The 24913-nt window shown below is 51.1% G+C and overlaps 1 protein-coding gene across 6 annotated transcripts in view; it reads left to right on the top strand.

The window, feature by feature from the left end:
- The window catches only part of GRHL3 (grainyhead like transcription factor 3), a 39961-nt gene extending 21461 nt beyond the window's left edge, over positions 1-18500 (top strand). For all 6 annotated transcript variants that reach the window (XM_082071618.1, XM_082071614.1, XM_082071615.1 and 3 more), the window contains 15 exons: positions 1846-2032; positions 2704-2765; positions 4120-4456; positions 4735-4814; positions 6327-6480; positions 7263-7374; positions 8074-8168; positions 9789-9947; positions 10522-10600; positions 10989-11122; positions 11958-11992; positions 12692-12780; positions 12909-12994; positions 14046-14110; positions 17656-18500. In XM_082071618.1, the coding sequence (XP_081927744.1) occupies positions 1865-2032; positions 2704-2765; positions 4120-4456; positions 4735-4814; positions 6327-6480; positions 7263-7374; positions 8074-8168; positions 9789-9947; positions 10522-10600; positions 10989-11122; positions 11958-11992; positions 12692-12780; positions 12909-12994; positions 14046-14110; positions 17656-17770 (1770 nt within the window). In that variant the 5' untranslated portion in view covers positions 1846-1864 and the 3' untranslated portion in view covers positions 17771-18500. The remainder of the gene's footprint in view (positions 1-1845; positions 2033-2703; positions 2766-4119; positions 4457-4734; positions 4815-6326; positions 6481-7262; positions 7375-8073; positions 8169-9788; positions 9948-10521; positions 10601-10988; positions 11123-11957; positions 11993-12691; positions 12781-12908; positions 12995-14045; positions 14111-17655) is intronic.
- Positions 18501-24913: the final 6413 nt, after the last annotated feature.

The raw sequence follows: 24913 nt of genomic DNA, 5'->3' as shown, positions 1-24913 counted from the left end.
GTGGGACCGGTGTTAGCGCATCATCCCGACGTGCGAGGGAGAACAGGAGCGAGCTCAGCATCTCTGTTTTACCGGCGTGCGATGGAGCTGGTGGTGACCGGAACCATAACGTGGAGGCACCTGCCCTTGGCTCAGGGACTCTGTGTGGAAGCACCGTGTGATTTAATAAAAAGGTGACGAGGACAGCAAAGGCAGCTCTTGGTGGCCCCGGTGCTGCGCTGGGACACACTGTGCTGCGCTGGGGCTGCTGCTCTGCTCAGCCAAGGAGCTCTGGAGTTTGATCTGGCAGCGTCAGCAGAACCATCCCTGGATGGTTTGTATCTGTGTTCCTGCTGGGGGAGGTCGGCGCCTGTGCGGGGTGGAACCGTCTCGGCTGAGCTGCCAGCGAGGGGGGACCAGCATCTTCCACCCCATCCGAAATCCAGCAACAACGGGGCGTTTCTGAGATGCCAGATTCCTTACTGTTCTCTGAGTGATTCACTTAAAAGTCTAACCCAGGACTTATAATAAACATATGCAGAGTAGCTTGATGGAAACTATATATTCCTTACCAAAAAAGTCATTAAAATGTAGCATTCATTATCTAAATTCCTGGAGATATTCTTTACCTTTCCATTAAAAAAAAATAGCTCTGCTCTAGGCAACTTTGGAGATTTAAAGAAATCTTTCTTCTTAGCTATTTTTTAAACTTCTTCCACTAGTAAAAAACAACCTGCCCTTCCAGGAAGTTTCCATTTTGATGAAAAAGTCATTTTTGTCCACCAAGCTTGTGTTTCACGATGAGCTGTTGTGGTGACACCATCCCCACGTGGCCGAAGGACGTGGCAGGAGCGCGGCCACTGATTCATCCCCTGCTCCTGCGCCGGCTGCTGGAGGATTTGCTGGAGGAAAAGGAAAGATGGCCAATGTTTGGGTAATTAAGTGTCTGACAGTTTATTAACAGAAGATGGAGGGACCTGGAGAAAGTGCCAGAAGAAGGACAGGCAGGGCGTTATTTTGGTATGTTGCTTCTCAGCTCACGTAGCCCCATGGACCTCACCTTTGTCAGGAATTCTTGTTAGTGGAAGGGAGGGCGTTGTGATCTGCCTCTCTGCTTCCCTCTAAGTCAAATCATATACAAATGATTGAAAATAACCAAGTTAAGAGTGGGACTAAATTGGATAACTGTGAGCTACAGCACAGAAAAATGACGGGGTTTGATTTCACCTGGGTAGATCGAGTTCTCTGGACACCGAGTGATCACTGACACTTGTCGGCTGCACTGCCCTTTAGCTCCACATTCAAGGAAAAGATTTGCAAAGTCTCTCAATCACGTTACACTGAAGTTACTGACGGACATCACACCCTGACAGTGCAGGACCCGCCTGCCGAGCGTGTCCGTGCTGAGGAAGGGGCCGTGGCGGATGATTTTTTGGTGGTTTGCATCCCCGGGCAGGAGGAGGGAAGCAGAGGTGCAGCTGTCACACTGCACAGCCCCACCAGACACACTCTGGCCTCGTTTTGTCCATAGCGACAAGCAGAAAAATTGGTAATTGTAAAGCAATTCTGTGCAGAGAGAGTGGTCAGGCATTGGAATGGCTGCCCAGGGAGGTGCCCTGGAGGTTTTTAAACTGAGATTGGACATGGCACTTAGTGCCATGATCTAGTAAACGGACTGGAGTTGGACCAAGGGTTGGACTGGATGACCTCTGAGGGCTTTTCCAACCCAGTCCATTCTGTGATTCTGAAGGCTCTGGGAGTGAGGGACCAGGGAACCATCCCTTCTTGCCAACAGCGCCCTTGCCAACCGGGGGGGTTGCTGTGAGGAATGAGGATCCTTCATTCCATCTCCTCTGTCTGGCTCAGTTTTAGATCCGTGCGTCTGATGAAGAATGACACCATGAACTTCCAGAAATTCCCCTACACCAATGAAGATGAAGCCTGGAAAACCTACCTGGAGAACCCCTTGACCGCAGCCACCAAAGCCATGATGAGGGTGAACGGAGACGACGACAGCGTGGCCGCCCTCAGCCTCCTCTACGACTACTACATGGTACGTTCCATGGGGCTGGGTGTCTCGGGGGGGAATTGTCCCCAAGGAGAAGCGTGAAGGTGCAATTTGTGCTCAGCCACCTCCGGGTCCCCATCGCCTGAGCAATCTGGGTTTTTATGCCATGAACCTCATAACCATGGCATAAAGCACCAGTGCGCAGATGGTAAACTGAGGCACAAAACACCGTTATAGTGTAGAAGGAACCCAGAACAGGGCGAAAAACTGAACCTGAGTGTCTTGAGTCTCACCCTGGTGGGTTTTTTTAACCCAACAACTCTCATATAAGGACCAGGAATGCTTTGAGGGACGTGGAGCTGGAACAGCTAGGTGCTATCTTTATTTTTTCAGTGTTGCTGTACGATGGAGCTTCAAGAAATATGGACATGATTTAGCCCTAATTGAAACCAACAGGACTGATGTTCCCATTTATTTGAGTGTTTTTGAAAGTCTTCCCCAGAACAAAACGATGTGGTTTGCCATAGGTTACCTTGGGAATCCACGGCAGAACCAGCAGGAGAGCCCAGGTCTCTGTATCCTCACCCAGTGTTGATTATTCACCTGGTGTTTTATCTGGGAGACTTCACTCGCTACACAGACAAGGCTGATTTTGCCTCTGTTTTCCATTAATAAAACCTACCGATAAACAGACCCTTTGTTCTGCCTTGTTCTAGGTCCCGAAGGAGAAGAGGATTCTTCCCTCTGGTGTGATGGGACGGAATGAACTAGGAAAGAGGTTCGCTTCAGTTCTTGTTCTCTCTAGCTGTCTGATTCTCCTGCAGCTGCTTGCATGCATGATGTGTCTCTTAGCTTGCATAAAATAGACATCAAAGCACAGTGTTATTACCAACAACAGTGGAGGTTATTAACCCTGAGACATACATTAAAATTCTTTAGGCCAGATCCCAAGGAGGTAGAAATGGAGCTACACCCATTTACACAACTGAGGAGCTGTCTGGCTGTGTTCAGAGCAGTTGCACTGATTTGCAGCAACTGAAGAATTTGTCTTGATTTCCCACTTTGTGACACTGGAAAGGGATTAAGCGTTGGCACCAAAAGGGAATGACCAAGTCCTCTTGCATTCGCTTAAACCGATAAGGATTTCTGTTCCACTCGCTCCCAGTCTCCCAGTGTTCTCATCCAGTGACTCCCATTTGTCCTTTGAGGTTTTCAGATAATTAACTATGAAATTAATGGCTCATTTGCCACTATGAGTTCAGTTCCCCTTCCTGGGTGGTTTGTACTTTGGCAGCCTTTTCTGGTTGTCTGTTTTTTCCCTGCTTGACAGAATAAGCCTCTTCATTCCTTCCTCACCAGTAAGCTGAGCTGAGCTGCTCTCTTCTCTCTGAAAGGCCACTGCTATTTGTTATTAACTATGGAAATTTCAGCACGTACCCGGTCACAGTCACCGCTGCAGGAGGGACCAGCTCTTGGGATGCTGCACCAAGGGCTGGTTTCCCTGAGCGAGACGAGCGCGGTTTTGTACGTGTCTTTATCACTCGGTAGCTCCTGTACTCATCATTTTCTGCTCTGAAGTCCAGGCCGTACACTTTGCTTCCAGTGCTGCAGCCCTGTCAGTTTTTCACTGATCTGGTGTCCTCTGGGAGTTTTGCTTCCTAAGCTCCTGGAGTTTTTGAATTTGTACAAGAATCAGCTTTCCATATTAAAAAAAAATCAGCTTTCAGTGTCAAGGAGCCTTAAAAAGACTAAGATGGAAGGACCACGTAGCAGTTATCCTTCTTATCGTCCCTGCTGCTCTGAGCGTTTAATAGGCAAAATAAAGAAATGATGGATGTCTGCTCTGGATCCGCAGCCCCAAATCACGTCTAAACCGCATCCTCTGATTCCGTGTGATCATCCCTGATCTGCCGAGCACCTCGGCTCTTGCCGATGGCCCTGAGAGGTGTGTGTGGGTGGAGATCACCCACGGGCCCCTCAGATCTCGCGCGTCGAGCAGGAGCGGTCAGCTGGCAGCCGGGTGTGCGGTTTCCTTCCCCGCAGCACATTGAGGCGCTCGCTTCTTGCTGCGGCAGCTCGCTGGGGTTCTCCCCCCTCTGCCCTGGTTTGAGACAGGACCCTCTCTCCACCAGGCACTGCCACGGGATGGAGTACGACCCAGAGATCGCCGCTTTTGATGGCTCAGCCCACCTCATGAAGCTCTTGTCCGAAAACGTTTCCATGACCCAAGAATATTGCGAGCCACAGAAGAAGAACGGCTTAAATCTGGAAGGCGTCCCTGCTCCTCACAAGCCGGCCATGCTCCCACCGGGCACCAGCAAGCTGGATGCCACCCCAGACAACTACATGGTCCCTCCAGGGGACGTGTACGACACCAGCTCGTTGAATTCCCTCTTCGAGACCATCCCCGTGGCCCCGGCGCAGCAGAGGTGGCAGCCGGACAGCACCTTCAAAGAGGATCCCCAGGAGGTCAGCGCTGTCGGGTGCAGCCCCGGGGGTGCTACGTGGGGACATCTCTAGTTCGGGGTTTGCTCATGCTGGAGTCAGCGGGAGCTTTGCTTTTGCGTTAGAAGCTTGATGCCATTCCCGTGGAATTGTTGGGGTTTTTACGTTGGTTTTGAAAGTAGAATAATGGCTTTGAAATGAGGGTTCGTGTTTTATCTGCGGCCTCTGTTGTAATGTCTGGGTGGATGAACAAAGCAATGGAAGATTCTACTTCTGACTGGTTTGTTTCCATTTGTCTACAGTCGCTGCTCTTCAGCGAGATCCTCAAACCCCAGCCAGAGCCTCCTTGCCCTGAGAGTTACGCTACGGACGGTGTTAAGAGGTAACTGCGCCCTTGGCTGGGTCCCTTCCCTGGGGAACGTCTGCGTCCCTTTCTTCACCCAACGCTCATCTTGCCAATGATCATTGCAAACTTACAGATCTGCTTCTGTGGAGACAAGTTGTGTCCCCTGGTGTCTTAGGAACAAGTTTCCATGACTTTTTAGACACAGAGCAGTGCTGGATTTTAGCACTCGTAGTAGGAAGCAGGGATTAGGGTTTGAGTGTTTTGCTGAAAAGGAGTCAAACTACAAATAGATCCAGGCGGCTGCACCTTCCACGAGCTGCTTGGAATGGGGTAAATGACAAAGAAAATGGGGGTGACAGTTGAAGAGGGTGATAAGCTTTAGGTTCTCACTTCGGGTTTAGTCAACCTTGGTTTTAGAAGGTGCCACCGCACCTCTCATCATTCCTAAAAGATGAGAGAGATTTCCTCCTCCTTTCCACCCCTCTCTCATCCAGAGCTTTCCTGCTCTAGATACCGCATCAAACCTCCGAGCAGGTAACATTATTCCACCTCCCACTTTTTATTTGCCTCCCCAGTCACCTGCTCCGTGACTCAGTGCCAGACGTGGGGATTTTCACACAGCCAGCACTCGCCTTCGCGAGCGAGAGGCTCTGTGCTCTGTGTTTGTGCGCTGGAGTTCTCTGGCTCTCCTGGCTCCAGATAAGAGGAGCTGCCAAGCCGATCTGCAGAGATGGCATCACGGGGGAGGTGGAGCAGGAAAGAGAGATGGGTTGGTGACTAAATATGATCTTCAAGGCACTTGAAGGGTCTGTGTGAAGGCTTGTGTACAGGTGGTGGCTTACGTGGATTCCTGGCAGAAGCAGCTGCCTTGAGCTGTAACCTCATGGTCTGAATGCTCAGAGGTGCTGGGGAATGGCCAAGAGCAGGGACTTCTTGCAAATGAGGCTCTTCTTTCAAATTTGCATGTTGGCAGTGACACCTTCCTCTGTGCAACATGACAAATCTTTTCTGTAAAGACTAAAGTTGCTGCCCACCAGGCTGAGAGTTCAACAAGATGGGTTTAAGTCCATTTTTAAGCCTCTGGGTAAACAAGCAGATGTCAGTGTCCTGCAGATCCCCCTGTTTCTCCAGGACCCATTAGGACACAGTCTGTGTGGGTCGGCCAGCTGTGGGTGGGAATTTAGAGACAGGAATCTGAGTTTAGAATGTTTTAAAAGTCTTATCACAGGTACCTATTTTTGTTTGGTTTGGTTTAGGCTTTTGATTGTGCAATGGCTCTGTAGCCATGCACAGAAAAAATACTGGTTATGAGAAGGTACAGGCGTTTTAAAGCCAAAACCGAAGGGTAGAATGAGGATATCTGGGCAGTGCTGCTCCCCGGGGTGCTGGGCAGGATCAGTATGTGCTGGGAGGCCACAGCTCTGGGTGTGTGAGGGACTCCGGTATCTGTCACCTGTAAGGACGGAGACTCGCAAGTCGCCTTGTTTTGCTTTTGGAGTGAAACAGCAGCGTGTGCTTATTCATCCTTCTCTCTTTGTTCCATGCAAGTGACTTTGAATACACGCTGGGGTCACCCAAAGCCATTCACATCAAATCTGGGGACTCTCCCATGGCCTACCTCAACAAAGGACAGTTCTACCCCATCACGCTGCGGACAGCTGGAGACAGCAAATGTTTACACTTGTCCTCAAATAAAGTGAAGGTAAGAGACAAGCTGACAATTTTGCTGACACATGCTGTAATCAGACATCCAGCAATTGTCCTGGCCTGGGAACAGAGCTGAACATGAAGAGTAATGGCTTTGTGGCTCATGTTGGCTTAAAGCGATGAATGGGATGGATTCACTCGTAGCAAGCTAATCCTCTGATGCACAGCTACAGCCTTCATCTTCCCTGACGGGTGAAACCTGTCACAGGGAGGTCAGGGATGCACAAAAGGCCTCTCTAGCTGAATCCTGGCTGGGGGCCGCGGTGGGAAGACTTCTGAGCTGGAGACGGGTTCCCCATCTCCTTCCTGGGTTGTGTGGCCAGGCCTCCGAGCCACCCGAGACTAAGCTGAGCTTCAGTTCCTAGCAAAGAAACCTTGTCCTCCAATCCTGAGTGGTGTTTAGGGGCTGGACTTTGAGCATCTCGAGACTTGGAGGACTCCTGAAACTCAGAACGTCTAGAGAAAGAGCGTTTAGGCTGGCCCAGCCAAATACTTGCTGCAGCACTGTGAACACTCCCCAGCACAGGATCCTTGTTCACCTCGCAGTCGGTGGAAATGAGGGGCGGACAGAGCAGCTTGTTTTGCTCCTGGCTCTGTCACTGCCTGCATGACTGTTCAAGTCCCTTGCCTTGCCTGCCTCAGTTTCCCCAGCAACTAAATAGTGACACTAAGCTGCCCTTGGCCATTCTGTGGATGCACTGGGTGGAAAGGACAGTGAGGGCACCAGGCGCCATCCTGTTGTGTGCACTGATACGGGGTGTCCTTGCTGTGTTGCAGAGCGTTGTGATGATTGTTTTTGACAATGAAAAGGTCCCGACGGAGCAGCTCAAGTTCTGGAAGCACTGGCACTCCCGCCAGCCCACGGCCAAGCAGAGAGTCATTGACGTCGGTATGAGCGGGGGCGATGTCCGGGTGGGGTCGGTAACTTCCAGCACCATTTCACTGCATTTCCAGTACCCAGTAACACACTCGAAGCTCCAGAATCTGGCCTGGGGGAAAGCGGGAGGAGCAGGCGGATCTGCTGGCTTCAGATCTCTCTGGCTGAGGGGATTTTGGGGTGTAAGATGGTGTTTGCCAAGTGTAGAAACATGCACTAGGAGCTCAAGTTACATTAAAGAGTCTCAGAGAGACACAAACTGCTGAACTGTTTTGGCTCTTGCAGATGTAACTTATTGCCTCTTGGAGCCCAGGAATGGCTTTGGGTGCTGCTTGTCCTTCTCCACCGCAACCACACAGGCTTTATAGCATGTTCTGCTGGGCCAGATGGAGGTTTTGTCTGTCCAGCTCAGCACCTCACTGAGCACCAGGCCGAGACGTGCAGTTGTTTGAATTTAGAAGCAATCTGCGTTGTCTTTGCACATCGCTACTCAAACCGCAGTCACCAGCCAATATCCTTGAGTCACTTCTGTTCCGTCCCTTACCTGTGCTCACTGGGGTTTGCCCAGTGCTATCAAGAGCGGCCTCTGATAAATCACAAAACTCCTTTAGCTTTGGGGTCAGCGAGGGACAGACTCTATGGGGTGGGAAGCCCAGGGAATGAAACCGGGTTTGCAGCCAGAGTATAAACTGCTTCTCCGTTGCGTTTCAGCTGACTGCAAAGAAAACTTCAACACAGTGCAGAACATTGAGGAGCTGGCCTACAACGCGCTGTCCTTCGTGTGGAACGTCCATGAAGAAGCAAAGGTACAAACTGCTTGTGGAAGGGGAATGGGGAGGTTTGGTCTGCAGCCAAACTGGAGCCTCCTTTCTGCTGGCCCAGGCACCCCCCACTTCTCCACTTAGAAACAGGGAGAGTTTCCAGTCCAAACAATTCCATTCCAGTGGCCCCAGGTAGTGTTTGTCTGGCAGGACAGCGAGGAAGGACACCGTGCTCCTCTGTGTGTTTAAGCATTGCCATTAGCTAATAAACACTCTGGGTACACCCGAGACGGGCTCAGAGATGTTGGTTTAGTGCTGATGGATAACTCTGAAGAAAGCCTTTCGCAGCAGCAGCCTCCATCGGGGCTCTGCTCGCATGTAGGTGAAGCCTATTTAAATAAACCTCAGCTTAGGGAACAAAGACCCTCCTTTCAAGGCAGCATTTGGATGCAGAAATGACCAGCCACCCTTCTGTGTGATGTGGAAGGGAGCCAGGCAGGTCACGAGATCCCTTTTGACCTTAAATGTAAAGCTTTTAGCAACATCTTTCTAGTTCTGCTGTCTCTTCTGCATGTCTTCAGTCTGTCGTTAACACTTTGCATCTGGTGTGGATTGAAAGGAGAATATAAAAAGAGATGAAGTAACTAAGAAAAAAAGAAGAGTATAAATACCCACCTCTCTGAAGCTGGTTCTTGGGAAAATGCTGGTTTGCTTTGAGGTCTCAAAAAGCCCTTCTTTTAGCCCAAAGGCGACCTTGGTCTTTTACAACCCAAGAGGTTAACAAATGTCTTCAAGGCAAAGTTGTCAGAAATGGAAATATGTCAGGTATGTGGCAAGCCCTCGGGGCACCTCAGCAAAACTGGATTTAACTCTTAGCAGAAACTCGGTCCCTGCGCTGGCCCGGGGCAGCTCGGGCTGAGACTTCAGAGGCTGCGAGGGCTGGGAGCGCGACAGGAGGGGTCAGGTATTTGGGTCGTCTGGAGCACCTGTTACTTCTCTTCTTGCAATTAAACTTCACACCACAGTTAAGTGGTTTTCTCCTCTCTATGTAGGCACTGAGTAGACCTGGCGGTAGGTTTTGGGCTGGAATCCTCAGCCAAAGCCCTGCTGAGGGAGCTTCTCCTGTACCCAGAGTCCAGGGGAAATGTCAAGGTCACACAGATCAGTTGGTATTTTGGAAATACAACGTGGATTATATCTATGCTCAGCTTTTCTTCAAATGTTCCCACTGGAGGTAACTCCATCCTGGTGATAAAGGAGCCCAGTATGTGATGAATATTTATTTAACCAGCAGCGATGATTTGCAATTCCCGAAGCTGTGCGCCAGCCCCCTCCCTTCCTCCGGGGCGTTGCTGTCTGAGGGTCCCTCATTCAAAGGAAAGATCAGAAAGAGCAGCAGGAACATCCCCAGGCAGCCTTTGCATCTGGTCTGAGCTTATCCGAGCTGATGGGAGCAGGCAGATTAAATAAAGAGCTGCAGAGGTGCTGGGAGGATGGGCGGCTGCGCTTGGGTGGGAAACCCAGCGCTCAGGTGCTTGGCTGACACGAGGAGTTTTGGAAGGATGTCTCGGTAGCTGCTTTTGTTCCTACCCACAGCTCTCATTGCTGTTTGACTATAATATTTCGGCACTAACAAGCTGTATCAATCTCTGCTCATATTCGCAGGTGTTTATTGGGGTGAATTGTCTGAGCACCGACTTCTCCTCCCAGAAGGGAGTGAAAGGCGTCCCGCTCAACCTCCAGATCGACACCTACGACTACGGCAACGGGAGCAGCCAGCTGGTGCACCGCGCCGTCTGCCAGATCAAGATCTTCTGCGATAAGGTAGAGCGTTGCTTTTCCACTGGGCTGTCCGGGGGAATTTTAAACTGGTGGCCAGTGGCTCCAGGAGAACAAACAGAAAGGTTGTGAGGGTCTAGAGCAGCCGAGAGGTCACGGCTGAGGAGCAGAGATGGTTACAGCCCTCAGCTGAGCAAGATGGGACAGCGGGGATGTGTCCACACTGCTGAGGCCTTTGGAGAGCGGATTCATTACAGAGTTGTCCCCAAATCAGCCCTACATGCCATTGCGCCTCATAATAAACTCTTGGTTTTGACAAGTTTGTAAATAGCAGAAGAGGTGAGAATCTCCTTAAGGGTTCTTCCTTAGCCTCACGTACCTTCCCACGGAAGAATTTCTAAAAGCTTTTTCTGCATTTTTCATTTTTAAAAGCATTTTGGTTTAAATGTATAAGTATCAGAATGTTCTGGGTGGCCTGTAGAAGGTCTCCGACATTAGCATGTTGGAATAAAGGCTGCCTTTACCTCCATGAGCTTATCTCCCAGAGGTGGACAGTCAGTCCTCTCTTGCCCACCTTAGAACTGCCCATGTCCTAATTCTCCCCTTATTTTCCCCACAGGGAGCAGAGAGGAAAATGCGGGACGATGAAAGGAAACAGTTCAGAAGGAAAGGAAAATGCCTGGACTCCAATAACAATGGTCAGTGCTGGTGTTTGTTACCTGATCCCAAGCGTGTTGAAATCCATGGAGGTTTGTCCGTTAACTTCCACGAGATCTGGCCCTGGGTGTTTCCAAGCCTGATGAAATCAGAACCGCTCAGCAGCAGCTCGTCAGGCAGGTCCTTCCCTGCTCTCCTACCGAGACTCTCAAAGCCTTTTATTAATAACCAACCTCTCTGGATTGCGTTGGGGTCTCTGCAGGGAGTCCCTCGAGGACACGGCACAGGACAAGACCTGGTTCTGCATAGTTCTGTCTTTGCACTGATATTTCTGTTGGGAAACCGTGGGCAGACACTTTCCCATCTCTGTGTGTAGTTGCCTCTTGAACTGCCAAGCGAACTGAGATGAACTGGACTTTCCATCCGTAGGTCTGAAAGGCTGTTTGCTCTCTGGCTTCAGAGGGAATGAAATCACGTTCCTGAGGCCAGAGACCGACCTCGAAACCCAACCGGTCCTGTTCATCCCCAACGTCCACTTTTCAAACCTGCAGAGGTGTGGCACGGTGAGTCCCTTCAAAAAACAACCAACCTCTTGCCTTCGTCTGTCAGTCCTGTCATTTCCAAACTGATCGGTCCCCCAGACACGACTTGTGTATAAAAAAAACAAACCACAATTCTCCTGTGGAAATGTGGTGAATGTGAAGACGTAGCTGTGAGGAGTGGCCTCATCATGCAACAGTGATGGGCATGATAACCTTTCCAGGTTCCTTCCAGCCAGATACCCCTGTGGTTTTACAGGTGTCATCTGCAGCTTCCACAGAGGACTAGAGCAGCAGCAGAAAGTAAACTATAGAAAATGTGACCATATCAGTCCCCGTGTGTGGGAACATCTCGCTTGTCCTCTGCCCCTCCAGCCTGAGGAGACCGCGGCCCAGCGTCCTTCAGAGCTCATCGGTGTTGTACCAAGAAACAACTGCCTCAATTTGTCAATAAGGGGAAAAACAGCCGCTGTGACGGTGCGGTGACATCCCGGTGCAGGGGCTGCTGTGCTGATGCATCAGCATCAAAACCAGGGACTGGAAGAATCCGGTTTACACCCCAAGAACTCACTGAGAACCCTGGTCCTTGGCCCCAAGCAGGTTATGAGAGGTGACCAGCTCTAGCTGGGCATGTGTGCAGGTCTCTTCTAGGCAGAGGAGGAGAATCGAGATAAGTTATTTATATCAGGATTCATTTAATCTAAGAAACACCTACAGATGTTTGGGGTTAATTGTGTAGGAAGAGTGACAGGCTGGGAGGAGGGACGTCATGTTTAAATGTGCCCATGTCGACTTCCCCCCAGTTTCACCAGCACACAGCGATACTGTGCAAACTTAAAGATCCGTGTTTCCATTCCAGGTGCTCCCTCCTGCTGTTCCCAACTCTGCAAACAGGTAAGGAGCCAGTGGTTTGTATTTCCCATCCATCAGCTGCTCTGTTTCTGTGGGTGTGTCGTTTGTGTGATATCTGCAGGCAGGGGATATCCACAGGTGCAAAACAGCACAGCACAGGGTCTCCCTGGTGCCTTCGAGAGTCACAATATTTGTTAAACTCAGGCCTAGGATGGACTCAGGGGATGCAGAAGCACATTTCTGTCCCTGTCACTGAGCCACTCCAATGTGAGTGCAGTCCATGGCTGTCCTGCTGTTCTGATCGTGTGAAAGAGGGGAAATAAAGATCACAGAGCTATTACTGAAGGGTTCAAGTAACCAGAGGCAGATACCGCTTTAAAATAAACCAGAATTAAGGTGAAATCACACTTGTAATGTGTCTAGAGTGGGGAGAACCAGTATTTTCCCTGGGCTTGATCCGCTGTCTAGTGATACCAACAGCGAAACAATGACAAGGAGGCACAGAAGGCGTTGGTGTGGGACGTGACACCAAACGCGCTGCCCGTTTGTCCCCAACCCTGTGCGCGTTGGCCAGGAACCCCCAGCTCTGGTAGAGACTGCTGCCATGATTACCAACCCGATACTTAATTGCTGGATGTTCGTTGGCATAATTGGTTGTTCAATCAGAAGTTCGATTGCTGGAACTGTTTTGTTCGCTGCTGTTGTTCTGTCCTCTGAGAGGATCGTGTCCGTTTCGCTCAGGCTGCCCGTGAAGCGGAGCGGCGCCTCCTTCACAGACGAGTTTGACCCGATACCTCCAAAGCAAACTAAGGAAGAAGATCCGCAGAGAGGTAACCCCTGGGATGGGCGCTCTGCTGAAATGTAGCGTCTCCTTTGGTTCAATTAACCTCAGCCCTTGAATTACACGAGGCCACAGCGCTGAGAACACACCGTAAGGAGCTGCGTTTCTCTCTTGCAGTCTTGTTGTACGTGCGCAGGGAGTCGGAGGAGGTGTTCGATGCTCTCATGTTGAAGACACCAGATCTCCAGGGCCTCAGGACAGCTGTAAGTGTTACCTGTGGCATGTGAACAAACAGCAGAGAAAAGGGCAATGGGATTTGGTATATAAGAAGCTGGATATAAGGCTGTTTAGATGTCCCATCTGCTTTCTCTTGAGAATGGAAATGGAAATTGTGAGCAGCAGGTGAATTCTCCCCGCAGCTCCTGGCGCGGGCTGCGCGTTAGCGCTGCGGCGGGAAGAACACACCTTATGGCGAGATGCTTTGTTCAGATCGTGAGTCTCCTCTTGTGACAGCACATTCATATTTTCCACTGTAAAACACCCTTTCCATTCTCAAGGCTGTGGATGTGCAATCCGAAGCAATTCTGGCCTCGCGCTGGAATTCCCTGCGTTGTGTTTGAGGAGCGCACAGACATATTTCTGTGATGATTATCAGCAGCATCTCTGATAAGCCCCTTCTCCCGGGAGATCGCTGGGAAGGAAACAAACAATAAACCTCCCAGATTTGGGGCGGCTTTATGGCTGCACTTTAAGCTCTGTTGGTTTTACAAACTTTTAAAAATAGAGGGTTTGAAAAATGTCAGCGCAGAGGATTCTTTGCCATCTTCTCCCTCCCCCATCCCTCGCCACAAAGAGGCAAAAAATGTACAGAAAATGCTTGTGAAAAAGCTACAAAACTGTCGTCCTAAGGCTGTCCCTCTGCCTGCCCAGCAGAGCTCTGCGGATCAGCTCAAACCTCAGCTGCGGTCAGATGCAGCCGCTTTAGTTTCTCTCACCTTCAGATGGATCAGCAAAGGAGAAGCTCAGGCTCTCAGTGCCCAGCAGGTTGAAGCATCAGCCCCTAAACAGGCCAGAGAATGAGAGAAAATGAAGATTATTCCCTAAGGTTCCCAGCCTGACTATCAGGGAACCAGGGCCAAGGCTGCAGGACACGGACACGTTCCACTTGTCCTGCTCAGAATGTTGCTTCAGCCCTTTCAGTAAAAGGGGGGGGAATCCTCTGCTGCTGAACACCCCGGCTCCGTGTTATCTTTGATTTTTATCATAGGAATTTCATTTTACAAGTACAAAGAATTGCCGTGTTTTCTCTCGCAGATTTCAGAAAAATATGGGCTTCCTGAAGAAAGCATTTATAAAGTCTACAAAAAATGCAAAAGAGGGTAAGTTAATGTCTCATCTGCTGTTGCGCTGTGCCTCTGGAACCCCTTGGTACCCTCCTGTGGGCTGAAGGAGCGTTTTAACAAGATAATAAAAACTAAAGCCATGGGAATCTGTGCTATTTGGAGCATATAAAACTCAGATCTTTCTGGGCTTTAAAGATTTGGGATAATGCTCGTTTGTATTATATTTGTTTGGAGTGTAAAGGCTCCCAAGGAAAGGCAGCTGGATGAAGGAGGAATTGTTTGGGCAGTTTAATGGGTGATTCTTTGTGCCTCAGTCCAAAAGGTGGAGGTTATGGAGAACTTATCTCGGTGCCATCGGAGAGGTACAAATGTTTGCTTCTCCAGACCACTGTCCTGGGCTCAGAAAGAGACGGGGACGTTTGCAGTGAATGTGAAACGGCTTCTCGAGTTACTCCAGCGCGGTGCGTGCGAGATCCGTGTGGATCTCCCCCCTGGCTGGGAGGGAGCGGCGCCGGTTTGCTCGGGGACCAGCCGCCGGGTGTCCTGCGCAGGGCGATGGTCTCGACGTGGAGCCAAGCGCCGCTTTCAGAAATGTTTTCTGGACTAAGAACTCCCTGTGGGTTGTCCCCAGCTCTGGCAGCGAGTTCTCCCTTCAGCTGATGGAACGGGAATGACTCAGAAACTCCCAAGCTTATTTTCATAAAGCTGAATCCAGAGCTGAATCGCAGAGGAGAGAGATGTAATCGGGGCAGCGAGTGCCTGGGAGATGAACTCATGGTTGCTGCTGGCGCTGGCCCAGAGCTGGAGCGCGGGGACAGACGGGCAGAACAGAAGAGCCAGGCTGGGGACGGGTCCAACCTTCTGCGGATCCGCCACTGTCACCAGCACGGCCCCCAAAGAGGGAACAAGGGGTGAACAGAGGCCTTGGGAGTGGAGGGTTAGTCCAAAGCTCTCGTTCTGCATTGGTGTTCTGGTGACAGGGAGGTGAGAACGTCCTCAGGCTCCTTGGATGGAACTTCTAGCTCATTTGGTGTCACCAGAACCTGGTCCCCGTGAGACTTGGCCTGTTTGCTTCAAGGGGAGCGGAGCCTAAGTGAGGCCTGGATGATGCATTTTTAGATGTGGTCCTAAGTTTAAGATGGTGGATGGGTCCTAGTGAGCTATCCAGGTTGGTCGGGAGGCTCTTCTGCCTGTTGCTGAACTTGGGGCCCTCGGTGCCATCAGGTGCTGCTCACCCACGACCCCCAGAAATGGGAATTTTCACCCCATAGAGCAACACTGGCGGCCTCACGAGAAGAGCGACTGCAAAGGACAGTCAGGGGGGTCAGTTTATTGTTACAGCTTTGGGGCTGAGCCCAAACTCAGGGGTGTCAGCTGTGCTGGTGGTTCTGACGTGGCCACCGCGGTCACCAGCCTGTCACCAGCCAGCAGCTCTGCTCTGACCGGCTCAGCGCCAGCGTCGCGCGGCAAGAGAGACCCGAGCAGGGGCGCGTTGGCAGGCGGGCAATGGCAGCACTGCGGGGAGAGGCCGCCTCTGCTTTGCTTTGCTTTGGGTTTGTTCGTCGCTTGGTCTGATAAGCAGTGCATCTTGTTTAATAATGATTGAGGGAAAAGAGGTAGGTGTCTTTTCTATCTCTTCCCCAAAATGGAGGGGCAAAGAGGCATCTAATGAAAAGGCAACACCTGGAAATTAGATTAAAAAGAAAATACATTTGACACCTGATTTAATGGAAGCTGGACATGGCGATGCCACGGGTTGTTGCTGAAGCGTGGGGGACATACAGGATTTTCTCCAGTCTGCTGGATGTCAGGGCCGGACACTGTTTTCTGCTCCCCAGATTTAATTTTGTCCTATTGCTCCACCATAAACAACCCTCTCTCAGTAATTACAGCTCGAGGGTCAGGCCTGCCCCTGGTGCGACGCCGCGAAGCTCCGTGGTCCTACCTGGAGTTACCGCGGGCTGACCTGCTGTCAGTGCCAGCGCAGCGGGATGAGCTCACCCGCAGGGACTCGGTCTCGGGCTGACTCAAGAGCAATGTGAAGTAATTTAGTATCTTGGTGAGGTTTGGTCTAGAAAAACAACGCAGTGCTGAGATTCCTCATCAACACTCCCTTGAGTCCTTTGTGTTGAGAAATCAGCTGGAAGCACAGCAGCAAGAGGCACGGATGGCATCTCTGCCTTCCTGCGCTGGGATTGCCCTGTCGCAAGGGTTTTGGTGACAACCCACCCCTGGGTGTCCCTGCTGTCTCTCTGGGGACACCCCAGACTCCCAGGGACATCGGGCTTGGGGACCTGGGCCCCTTGTCCCCGGGCAGCCCCAGCACAGGGGGTGCGATGCATCCGTGAAGGTTTGTGACTCACCGGGAAGAGCCCTGGACACCAGGACAGACGCGGCACCAGGACAGAGCTGCCACCTTCCCCTCTGCAGCGTGGGGACAATGGGCCGGGCTGTGATGAGCTGTGACCAAACGGGCAGGAACCAGTTGCTGCGATGCGCTGTGGCTGCAGGGACCTCCGAGCTGTTCCCCAGAGGGACACCAGGGCCCCGTGTTTGTGCCTTTAAACTGAGTTTTGTTAGATCCTCAGCCTTTTCTTGTTTTTAATCTTGGCTTGTGCAGCATTGCACAATTAATGCTGCTGCCCCATTAATGACCCCAGCAGGAACCTGGAGGGGATGTGCTTTCTGCAAAGAGGGATAATTTGTTCTCTTTGTTTCCTCCAAAACGGTGACAAATTTCCCAGCTGATTTACGGGAGCTCAGTGGGGCGATGCAAAGCTGCCCCGTTACTTTCATTACAGTAACGAGGGGCTCTTGCCTGGCACAGAACCACAGCCTCGGGTTTAAATCGGCTGTTTAAGCGTTTCCTTCTCCCCGTGTCTCTGTGTAACTGACTCCAGGTCAGAGCAGCTGTGGGATCTGCGGCGGGGTTGGGGTTGTGCGCTCGTGCCCCCAGCTCAGCCTGCGGTGTGTGTCCCTCCAGAACGGGCTCGCGCGCCGCTCGGGGCTCGTCCGCGCGGGAGCTGGTGCTGGGCAGGAGCAAAGCGTCCTTGTCCAAACCGCTTCCATCTACTCCCAGAGCGGCCTCGGCTTGTTCAGAATAACGCACCCCTAAACGCACCCGAGTGAGGAGTGAGCAATCCTGCTCTAAATTCACACCCTGCCGTAATCCAGATTAATTTGCCTGTGTAGCAAACGCTGGGCCTAGGCATGTCGAGGGCAGAATTGCGAAAAAGCTCTGCAGGATGTTCTTTTGTGTTGTCTCGAGGCTTTAATTAATTAATCATGGCCGAGCTCCTCCAGCTGGGGAAGGTGGACACTGCAGCGCCGTCCTGTCCCTGCCGAGGGCTGGGGCTCCTGGCCACGATAACGCTGATCGTTAACAGGGCAGTAACGGCAATTCTTAATGGCAATTTTGCACAGAGACATTTGGGAGAGGGCCCCCCCCCTGCCCCGGCGCTGGTGTTCCCAGTTCACAACGGGAATCCCGAGCGTGCGGGGGGGTCTGACCCTCCTGACTGAGCCGCTCTGCGAACCTTCCCGTGTGCTGCGTCTGACCGGCGCTTCTCCCTCTCCCGCAGGATCCTGGTGAACATGGACAACAACATCATCCAGCACTACAGCAACCACATGGCCTTTCTCCTGGACGTGGTGGAAGCAGAGGACAAGTTCCAGATCATCCTCAAGGAGCTATAAAGAGCCACAGGCAGCACTTAGCGGGACTTCTCTCAAAGCCGGCAAGCTTGACCCAACAGAGCTCAGCCTAGTGCCTTGACTTCTTGCCTTTACTTGAAATCACTGCCGCTGGGGAGGGCCTGGGCCTCCCAGTGCCAGGCCGGAGACTGCTTGGAAGATCTGTTACTGATGTGAACGTGGAACTTCTCTCTGAGTTTATTATTATTATTTTTTATTTTATTTTATTCCCTTCTGGCGATGGGCCTGACCTTGTTTCACAGCTGGGAACGCGCAGCGGCGCTGACGCGGCTGTCAGAGCCTGGGCAGGGGCAGGAGCCGCCTCTGCTCGCTGCTCGGCCCGTGACGGATCCAACCCCGGGCCCTGGCGTCCTCCCAAGCACCAGTCATGCAGAACCTTCAAACCATTTCCAGCGGGGCTGAGCGCGCTCTGCGCCCGCTCTGCCCGCAGGGACTTTCGCAGCGGCACTCAAACCTCGCCGTGTTTCGGACACTGCCGCTCCCGTGCCCCCCTCACTCATTGTAAATACCACGAAGGCCTCCATAGCCCTTGTTTATACATTTCTGATGTATTGTTCCTTTTATATTTTATATATGTATAAATATGCATTGTTTTATATTTGACACAGTACGGTGACACAGAGCATTTCAAACACAGGCTGCTTCACATTTCTCCGTGAACTCCTTTTGTAACTGTGTTGTTGGTTTTGTTGTTTTGGATATTCTGTAGTAATAAAGGTTGAAAGATGGAAAGTGAACTGTTTGCACCCAGCGCTGGAGGCTGGAGCTGGGAAGGCAGGAGGTGACCTCAGGGGCGCAGAAAGGACTCGAGGCTGGTCCCATGTCTGGGAAGGGGGTTTTGAAACGTTGAAACGCATCAGGCTGGTGAGTTTTGGATTACTTAAGTGTTGTTATCACGACGAGGAGGGCCCCTGAGATGAGGCTCAGATAAGTCTGAAGGCTTATCAGTGTTTGAAGATCTCTCCCAGCACTCTGCACTCCTTCATATCGTAAACTCCTTCCTCAGCAGGATTTCTCTGATTCACTGTTAGTTCTGCGAGGCCGTGCCCTCCATCTTGCTCCAGTTAAAACCAGGCACACCAGCAACCCCCCAGTGCTTGGTGCTGTGAAATCTGCAGCTCCCTGCATCACCCCGAAGCAGCAGGGGGGCGCAGCGCAGGTTTGGGGGCTGCAGGTCACCATGGGGGGGTGTTTTGTGCATGTGATGTTAGAGGCTCTGGGTGACCCCTCATCCCTCAGCAGCTCTAAAAATCTGATTTCTAGGTAACTTCCTACCGGTGTAAACACAGCACTAGGCATCCGATTCCCAGTTACACTAGTCTAACTCCACAGATTCCAGTAGTGTTACTCCTGATTTACAACAGCCAAAGTCATGTCACTGGTAACTTGAGGCTCCCGGCAGAACAGGGATGGATTTTGCTGTTCCCTTTCACACTGGCTACAAACCCATCTGAAGTTTCGTGGGGTGAGGATGGCCCTGGCTGGAGCTGCGCACGTCTGCTGCGTGCAAATGACTTTCCCCCGCTCTCTGTTCATGGGACGGAGGCAGAGAACAAGGCGCATTTTCTGGGTGATCTTGGCTTTGTCAGGTTTTATTTAAATCACGGTAACTCCGCTGCGTGCAGGGAAACGCTGGTTGATTCACACCAGCGTACGAGCAGACGAGTCGCCGCCCCCTGCCAGCCCTGCCGAGGGTGGGTGTTTTGCTGACTGGCTCAGTATCGCTCATCCCTTCCAGCAAAGGCGAGTTGCTGTGGAGGTTGCGTAAAGCAGAGCTCCCAAATACATGAGAGCATTCTTGACTCTTTGCCCGGAGCCCACCAGTTCCTTTTGAAGATTGAGATACGAGTGATGAAGGCGATTCACCTGGGAGCGAACAAAGGTCGTGTGAAAGTATGAACCCACTTGTGTTTTCGCAAAAGGGCTCGTGCTGACAAACGCGAGCGGCTTCCTCTGGAGCGGCGGCTGCTCCGGACGGTCGGTGGCTGGTTTGTGCTGACTCCGGTCAGAAACGCTCCAGTCGATGAGCTTGTAAAACGTCGCGGTGGGTTGCGGAGGGTGTGGGCACAGACACCGCACCGGGGAGGTGACGCGAGGCATCGTGCTCCAGCTGCGCCTGACGCCGTGCAGCAAACCCGTGTCTGTTCCCTGAGCCTGTGAGCGGCAGAGGCGCAGGATTTGCCCACGATGCCCTTCACATCTATTTCTACCCTGGTAGGAAGGACTCGCTGCCTGGGTAACATCTGTGGGTGTGCTCAGTCCCCGATTTCTATTTCGTTTACCAGCTGAAAGCACCAAGAGGAGTTATTTTGCACCTTGCATTAATCGTAGTAATCATTCAACATCTACACAACTGGAAGTTTTCGATCAACTTTAGCTAATTATCATCTTTCGATATACACTACGAAGCACCACTAATGAGCTGCTGAGCCACCAGCCACAGTGGGCTGAGGACAGGGCTGCTCACCATGGTGTAGTGTGTGCTTTGCACAAGTCCTGTTAGAGGACCCTGCTCTGGTGCCCAGGTTCTGCTGCTCCCAGCGCTGGGAGCCGCTTCCCACCGCAGCTGTGGGTGCCGGCACATGTCCCGGGTGCTTTGGGCGAACAAGCAATGACAGAAATGCATTGAAAAAAGAGAAATGCATTAAAAAAGAGAGCCGTGGCAGCACGCGAGCTGAGTTGTGCAAGAGCTCTGGTATCCCCGGTGCTGGGTGGAGGGCTCCGCTCCTCTCTTCTACAAATAACACCCAGTTTCTATGTCTTTATTCATGCTTATTCATTCCTTGCATCATCAACCAAGCAGCTGAGGATCTCGGTGTGTGGTGTGGTTCTCCATCGTTGTACAAGGAACAACAGCATCCTGTGTTGTGTTGGGACACCCACACGTTGTGTTTGAGGTGCCCTGGTGCTGCGTTGGGTATCGAAGAGGATCAGAGACAAAGTCACCTCTGATCTCATGACTGCGAGTTTTGATCCAATGGAATTTTCTTCCCCTCTTTTCGGGCTGGAGAAGAGATGTGAGGTTTTTTCCGAGCAACAGAGCAAAGGCTACATGGATGGTGACAATAGTGTCCCCTTGTCCATTCTGTGCACTGACATGTATTGCACAAGTTTGTAATATATTTGCCACGAAAGACTGAGGAAAACGAAAGATGGCATTTCTCTGCCATCTGCAGAAGCTGTTTCTAGCGCATTCACTTCCTCTTTAATTACTTTTGGTAACCCTCCTTAACAATTCTGGGCCAGATCTTCAGCATGAATAAACTGGCCCAGCTCAGTTCCTTGAACTGAGAGTGATTTACCTTGGCTGGGGCTCTCGTCCCGGCTTAGTCAGCACAACAGCTCTCGGGGAGCTGCGTGTTGCCGCAGTGCGTTACAAGTCTGGGATGTGATCCGGCCGCGGCTCCAAAAAGCCCATTACCCCATTTGTGCTGCTGCGAGGGCTCTGGAGAGACCGATGGCACCGGCGTGTGCTATTGCTGGTACGAAATCTGCAGCTGGGTAAGCACGAACGCTAGAAATTAGTGCAGTATTGCTATTGTCTGCTTCTCCAGCCCTTCAGTCACCTCCCAGAAGGACTTAAGAACCTTAGAAGAAATAAACAGGGTAAGAAATAGGAGTGTGACTAACTGAAAAAATAACGCTACTTGCGCCCGGCAACAATCAGCCAGTGGGCACTGAGGGGCATGATGTGCCCAGGCTGAGCTCAGCTCTGCCCAGGCTCAGCTCAGCTCTGCCTCCAGCCCAGGACCAGCTCTGCAGGACACACTGCAGTGAATCCAGAGGTGTAAAGCCAAGCAGCCGGTGCTGGGCGCTCTGTAACGCTGCTCTCAGCTGGGGCACAGAGGCTTGTTCTGCTCTCTCCCTGCGAGTGCTCCTCTTTTCCAATCAAACAGACGAAATGTCTGTTGTCTCAACAGCCAGAATGATGTGATAGTTTTACACATGCACCAGAACTCACAGAACCTGTTTGTCAAACGCACTGACAGCCAGTGATGCTTTAATGGCCTTTACATTGCAAACACGCTTTTCTCAGTCTTGCCTTAAAAAATAATATTGTAAAATACGGACGAACAAGTTAAATAAAGAGCTGGCGGCTGGGACTCCAGCACTGCTTCTGCCACATTGCTGCTGTGGGGCCCTTTGGAGACCGTTCAGCCATGTTAGACCATCTAAACATGTCAGGAGGCACCGTGCTCCGATTTTATATGAATTTAGATACTTGGTGCTCATCACAAACCTACTGTGCCCCACTCACAAAGGGTCCTACATGCCCTGTGCGAAGCCCAGGTGGAGGAGGATATTTACTCGGTGGAATGGCTGGAGCAGGGAGTCAAGCAGCATTTCTGTCTGTCAAGAAGAAACAGAGATATAAGGAACTCATCCCAAACTGATGAGGTTTTATGCCTAGAAATAAAAGCTGTGGTTTCTGTTAAGTGCCCTGGGGGGGTGGATGCTTTACCCTCCTAAGCCAAAATCTTCGGGAACTGATGTGGGGGAATAAAGGGTCCAGTTGCAATGCCCCTTTGTTTATTGTAAAATACCAAGACTTGTGGTCCAGCCTCTGCAGAGACCAACTGCTCCAGAGCATGACAGTGCTGAGCCCAGGACAGCCCAGGACAGCCCAGGACAGCCCCGACAGCCCCGACAGCCGTGCCGAGTGACTCCAATTCTCTCCTCCCTCCCCAGCACTTGGGCGTGGAGTGTTCTTGTGTTTTTTGATAATACAGACCGGCGATCTTCTCATACTCAATTTGCCCTTTCCTCTAGCCCTCTGTTCTTATCAACTGCCACTTGGCACTGCTTCCCTCCCAGCCTACGGCTTCCCACTCTTTTTGCAAAACACCTGTTATGAGATACAGCTGCTGAGAGATGTAGTAAAGATACACCTGTTGGGTAAGGAGAGCCATGGGCTCTCTTGTGTTCTCATTCTTTTCCATGGTCAGGAATTTATTGTTGATCTTAATCTTAGGCCAGGCAACGTCAGTGCATAGTGACAATAAATTTACTTGGACAATTTGCTGATAGGCAGATTTATTTGTCTTCTCATAAGGATACCAAGGGGGAGGAGGAAGAAGGGAGTTTCATTTCATGCCTTTTAATCTCTTAGAAACAAGCGGTAGGATGGATACAAGGGATGGCAGCTGTGGCTTGAATTAAGCAGCTGAGACTTTCACAAGCCCCTTTCCAGCTCTAATTCCCAGCTTTAGCTGGGGCTGAGGAGATGTCAGTGTTTTACCCACCGGGTTCCTTGAGCTGCTGCACAGCCATGAGCACCCTCCACATTCCTGCCCAGCGGTTCCCATACTCGGCTCTCTGTGCTCAGCGTGTTCCTCTGGGGCTGAGTTTAGGCACTGGCGATGCAAAAAGAAGCGCAGCCTAATGCATAAAACCTCTTCCTGGGACGTGAAGGATCTTTTTCCAGGTCATGTGTGCTCTGGCTTCTTGCTCTGCGCAATGGGGATAAGAAATTACGCCTCCATCATAAGGGTGGTGCAGTATTTAATTACTGTTTGTAAACGTCTGAGGGATCATCTGATAAAGGTACCTCTGATACGCTGCTCCAGGGTGTTACCAACCCACAGTCCCCTCCAAGGCGATGCCCTGGGACACTTCACCCCTGAGACAGTTCCTGTGACCCTGTGGCAATAACTGGCCCCATCAGACCAGGTGACATAGTGGGGACATTGCAGGAACACTGTCCCACGTCTGCCAGGCTGAAACGGCCTGAAAGGAGCTTGCTTTGCTTCCCTGGCGGTTTATATGAGTTGCAGGTTCTGGAGTAAATCTGTCCACCCTTGTTAGGAGGAAGGTTTTTGACTTGAAGCAAGATGTTATACCCTTGGGAGACACCTCGATGAGGGAACCGGTGATGTTGTAGTGACCTATCAAACAGGAAAAGCACGTAAATACCAAACAAGGCTGCAACAGTGGCACTGAGGAAAGAGAGCGCATCAGTCAGTGAACGTAACAGAGGGAAAAAGAACCGGTATAACAGGACTACGTGAGGAAATCACTTCTGGATTTAAAACGTGCTGTCCTGGGCAGAGCTCATTTCGAGGGACACTGATAAGGCAACACTAAACTTTGTCCTGAGCCATAGGAACAAACGGAGATATTAGCAATTAAAATAAAAATCAAACAGGAGGAGAACTCGCACGCGGTATAACTTGGGAGATAAGCTACAAAGCTACGTGTCCTCGCACTCCGGGTCTCAAAGCTCACCAGGCACTGGGCCAGGAGCAGGCGTCTTTTGCAGATGGAGTACTGTGGATCTTGGTACATCATGCACTGAAGTGGCTTCTCCTGAAGCCTCTGGCATTTACACGGAGTTGTGGGGCGTTCTGGTGAGTCCTCATGGCTACTCAAAATCTGAGGATGGTTTCTGGATGGTTGTCTCAGCAGAGGTTCAAAGGGACCTGTCCACAGCTCACTAGTGTCCTGACACCTGCTTACACCCAACGTGCCTTAAGAAGGTCTGAGTGACCTGAATTTGCGTGTGATGGTGCTTTGTCCCCTGCAGAATCAGAACTAAAATCACCAGCAACATCTTTCTTCCCAGCTCAAGGCCCATGCACACAGCAGAGGCCATTTTCCCAATTTTTCCAGTTCAAGCCTCTTGTGGTTTTGGACACAGAAACAGTGTTGCTTTGCTTGCAGAAATCCAGAGAGGTCTGTTTCAGAAAAAGAAAAAAGGCTTGTGAAAGCCTTTGAATTGACTTCGCCTGTGGGTAACTACCGCCAAAGGAAAACCCACATTAAAATCCAGTTGTCTCCGTTGTGAGTGACTCCAATGATACAGCTGTTGGCAGCATTAGGGCCAGAATCTGGGAGCGCTCGGCTGGTGTAGGTAGATCCCCTTGGGACCATGGTGAGGCTGCATTTACAGCCGCTGAGGACTCGAAAGTCTTGCAGAAAATGTGACTCTGTGTGTTTAAGTCTCCTGATTGTTGGGACTTTTTCTAACCAGGCCATAGCTAGAGAAAACATCTACCAGGTCAGGCTGATTCATTGGTGTAAGTAGAAGACTCTATGCAGAAGAGTGAGGAGGTAGCAAGAAACCCGCGTAACAGATTCAAACACAGCAATACTGTTGTTTTTTCCCTGTTTTTTTTTTTTTTCATG

The sequence above is a fragment of the Streptopelia decaocto genome (genome assembly GCF_964273445.1).
Source record: "Streptopelia decaocto genome assembly, chromosome: 23".
NCBI classification, from domain to species: Eukaryota; Metazoa; Chordata; class Aves; order Columbiformes; family Columbidae; genus Streptopelia; species Streptopelia decaocto.
The sequence above is the reverse complement of the archived record's forward strand: the minus strand, read 5'-3'. Positions and strand labels throughout refer to the sequence as shown.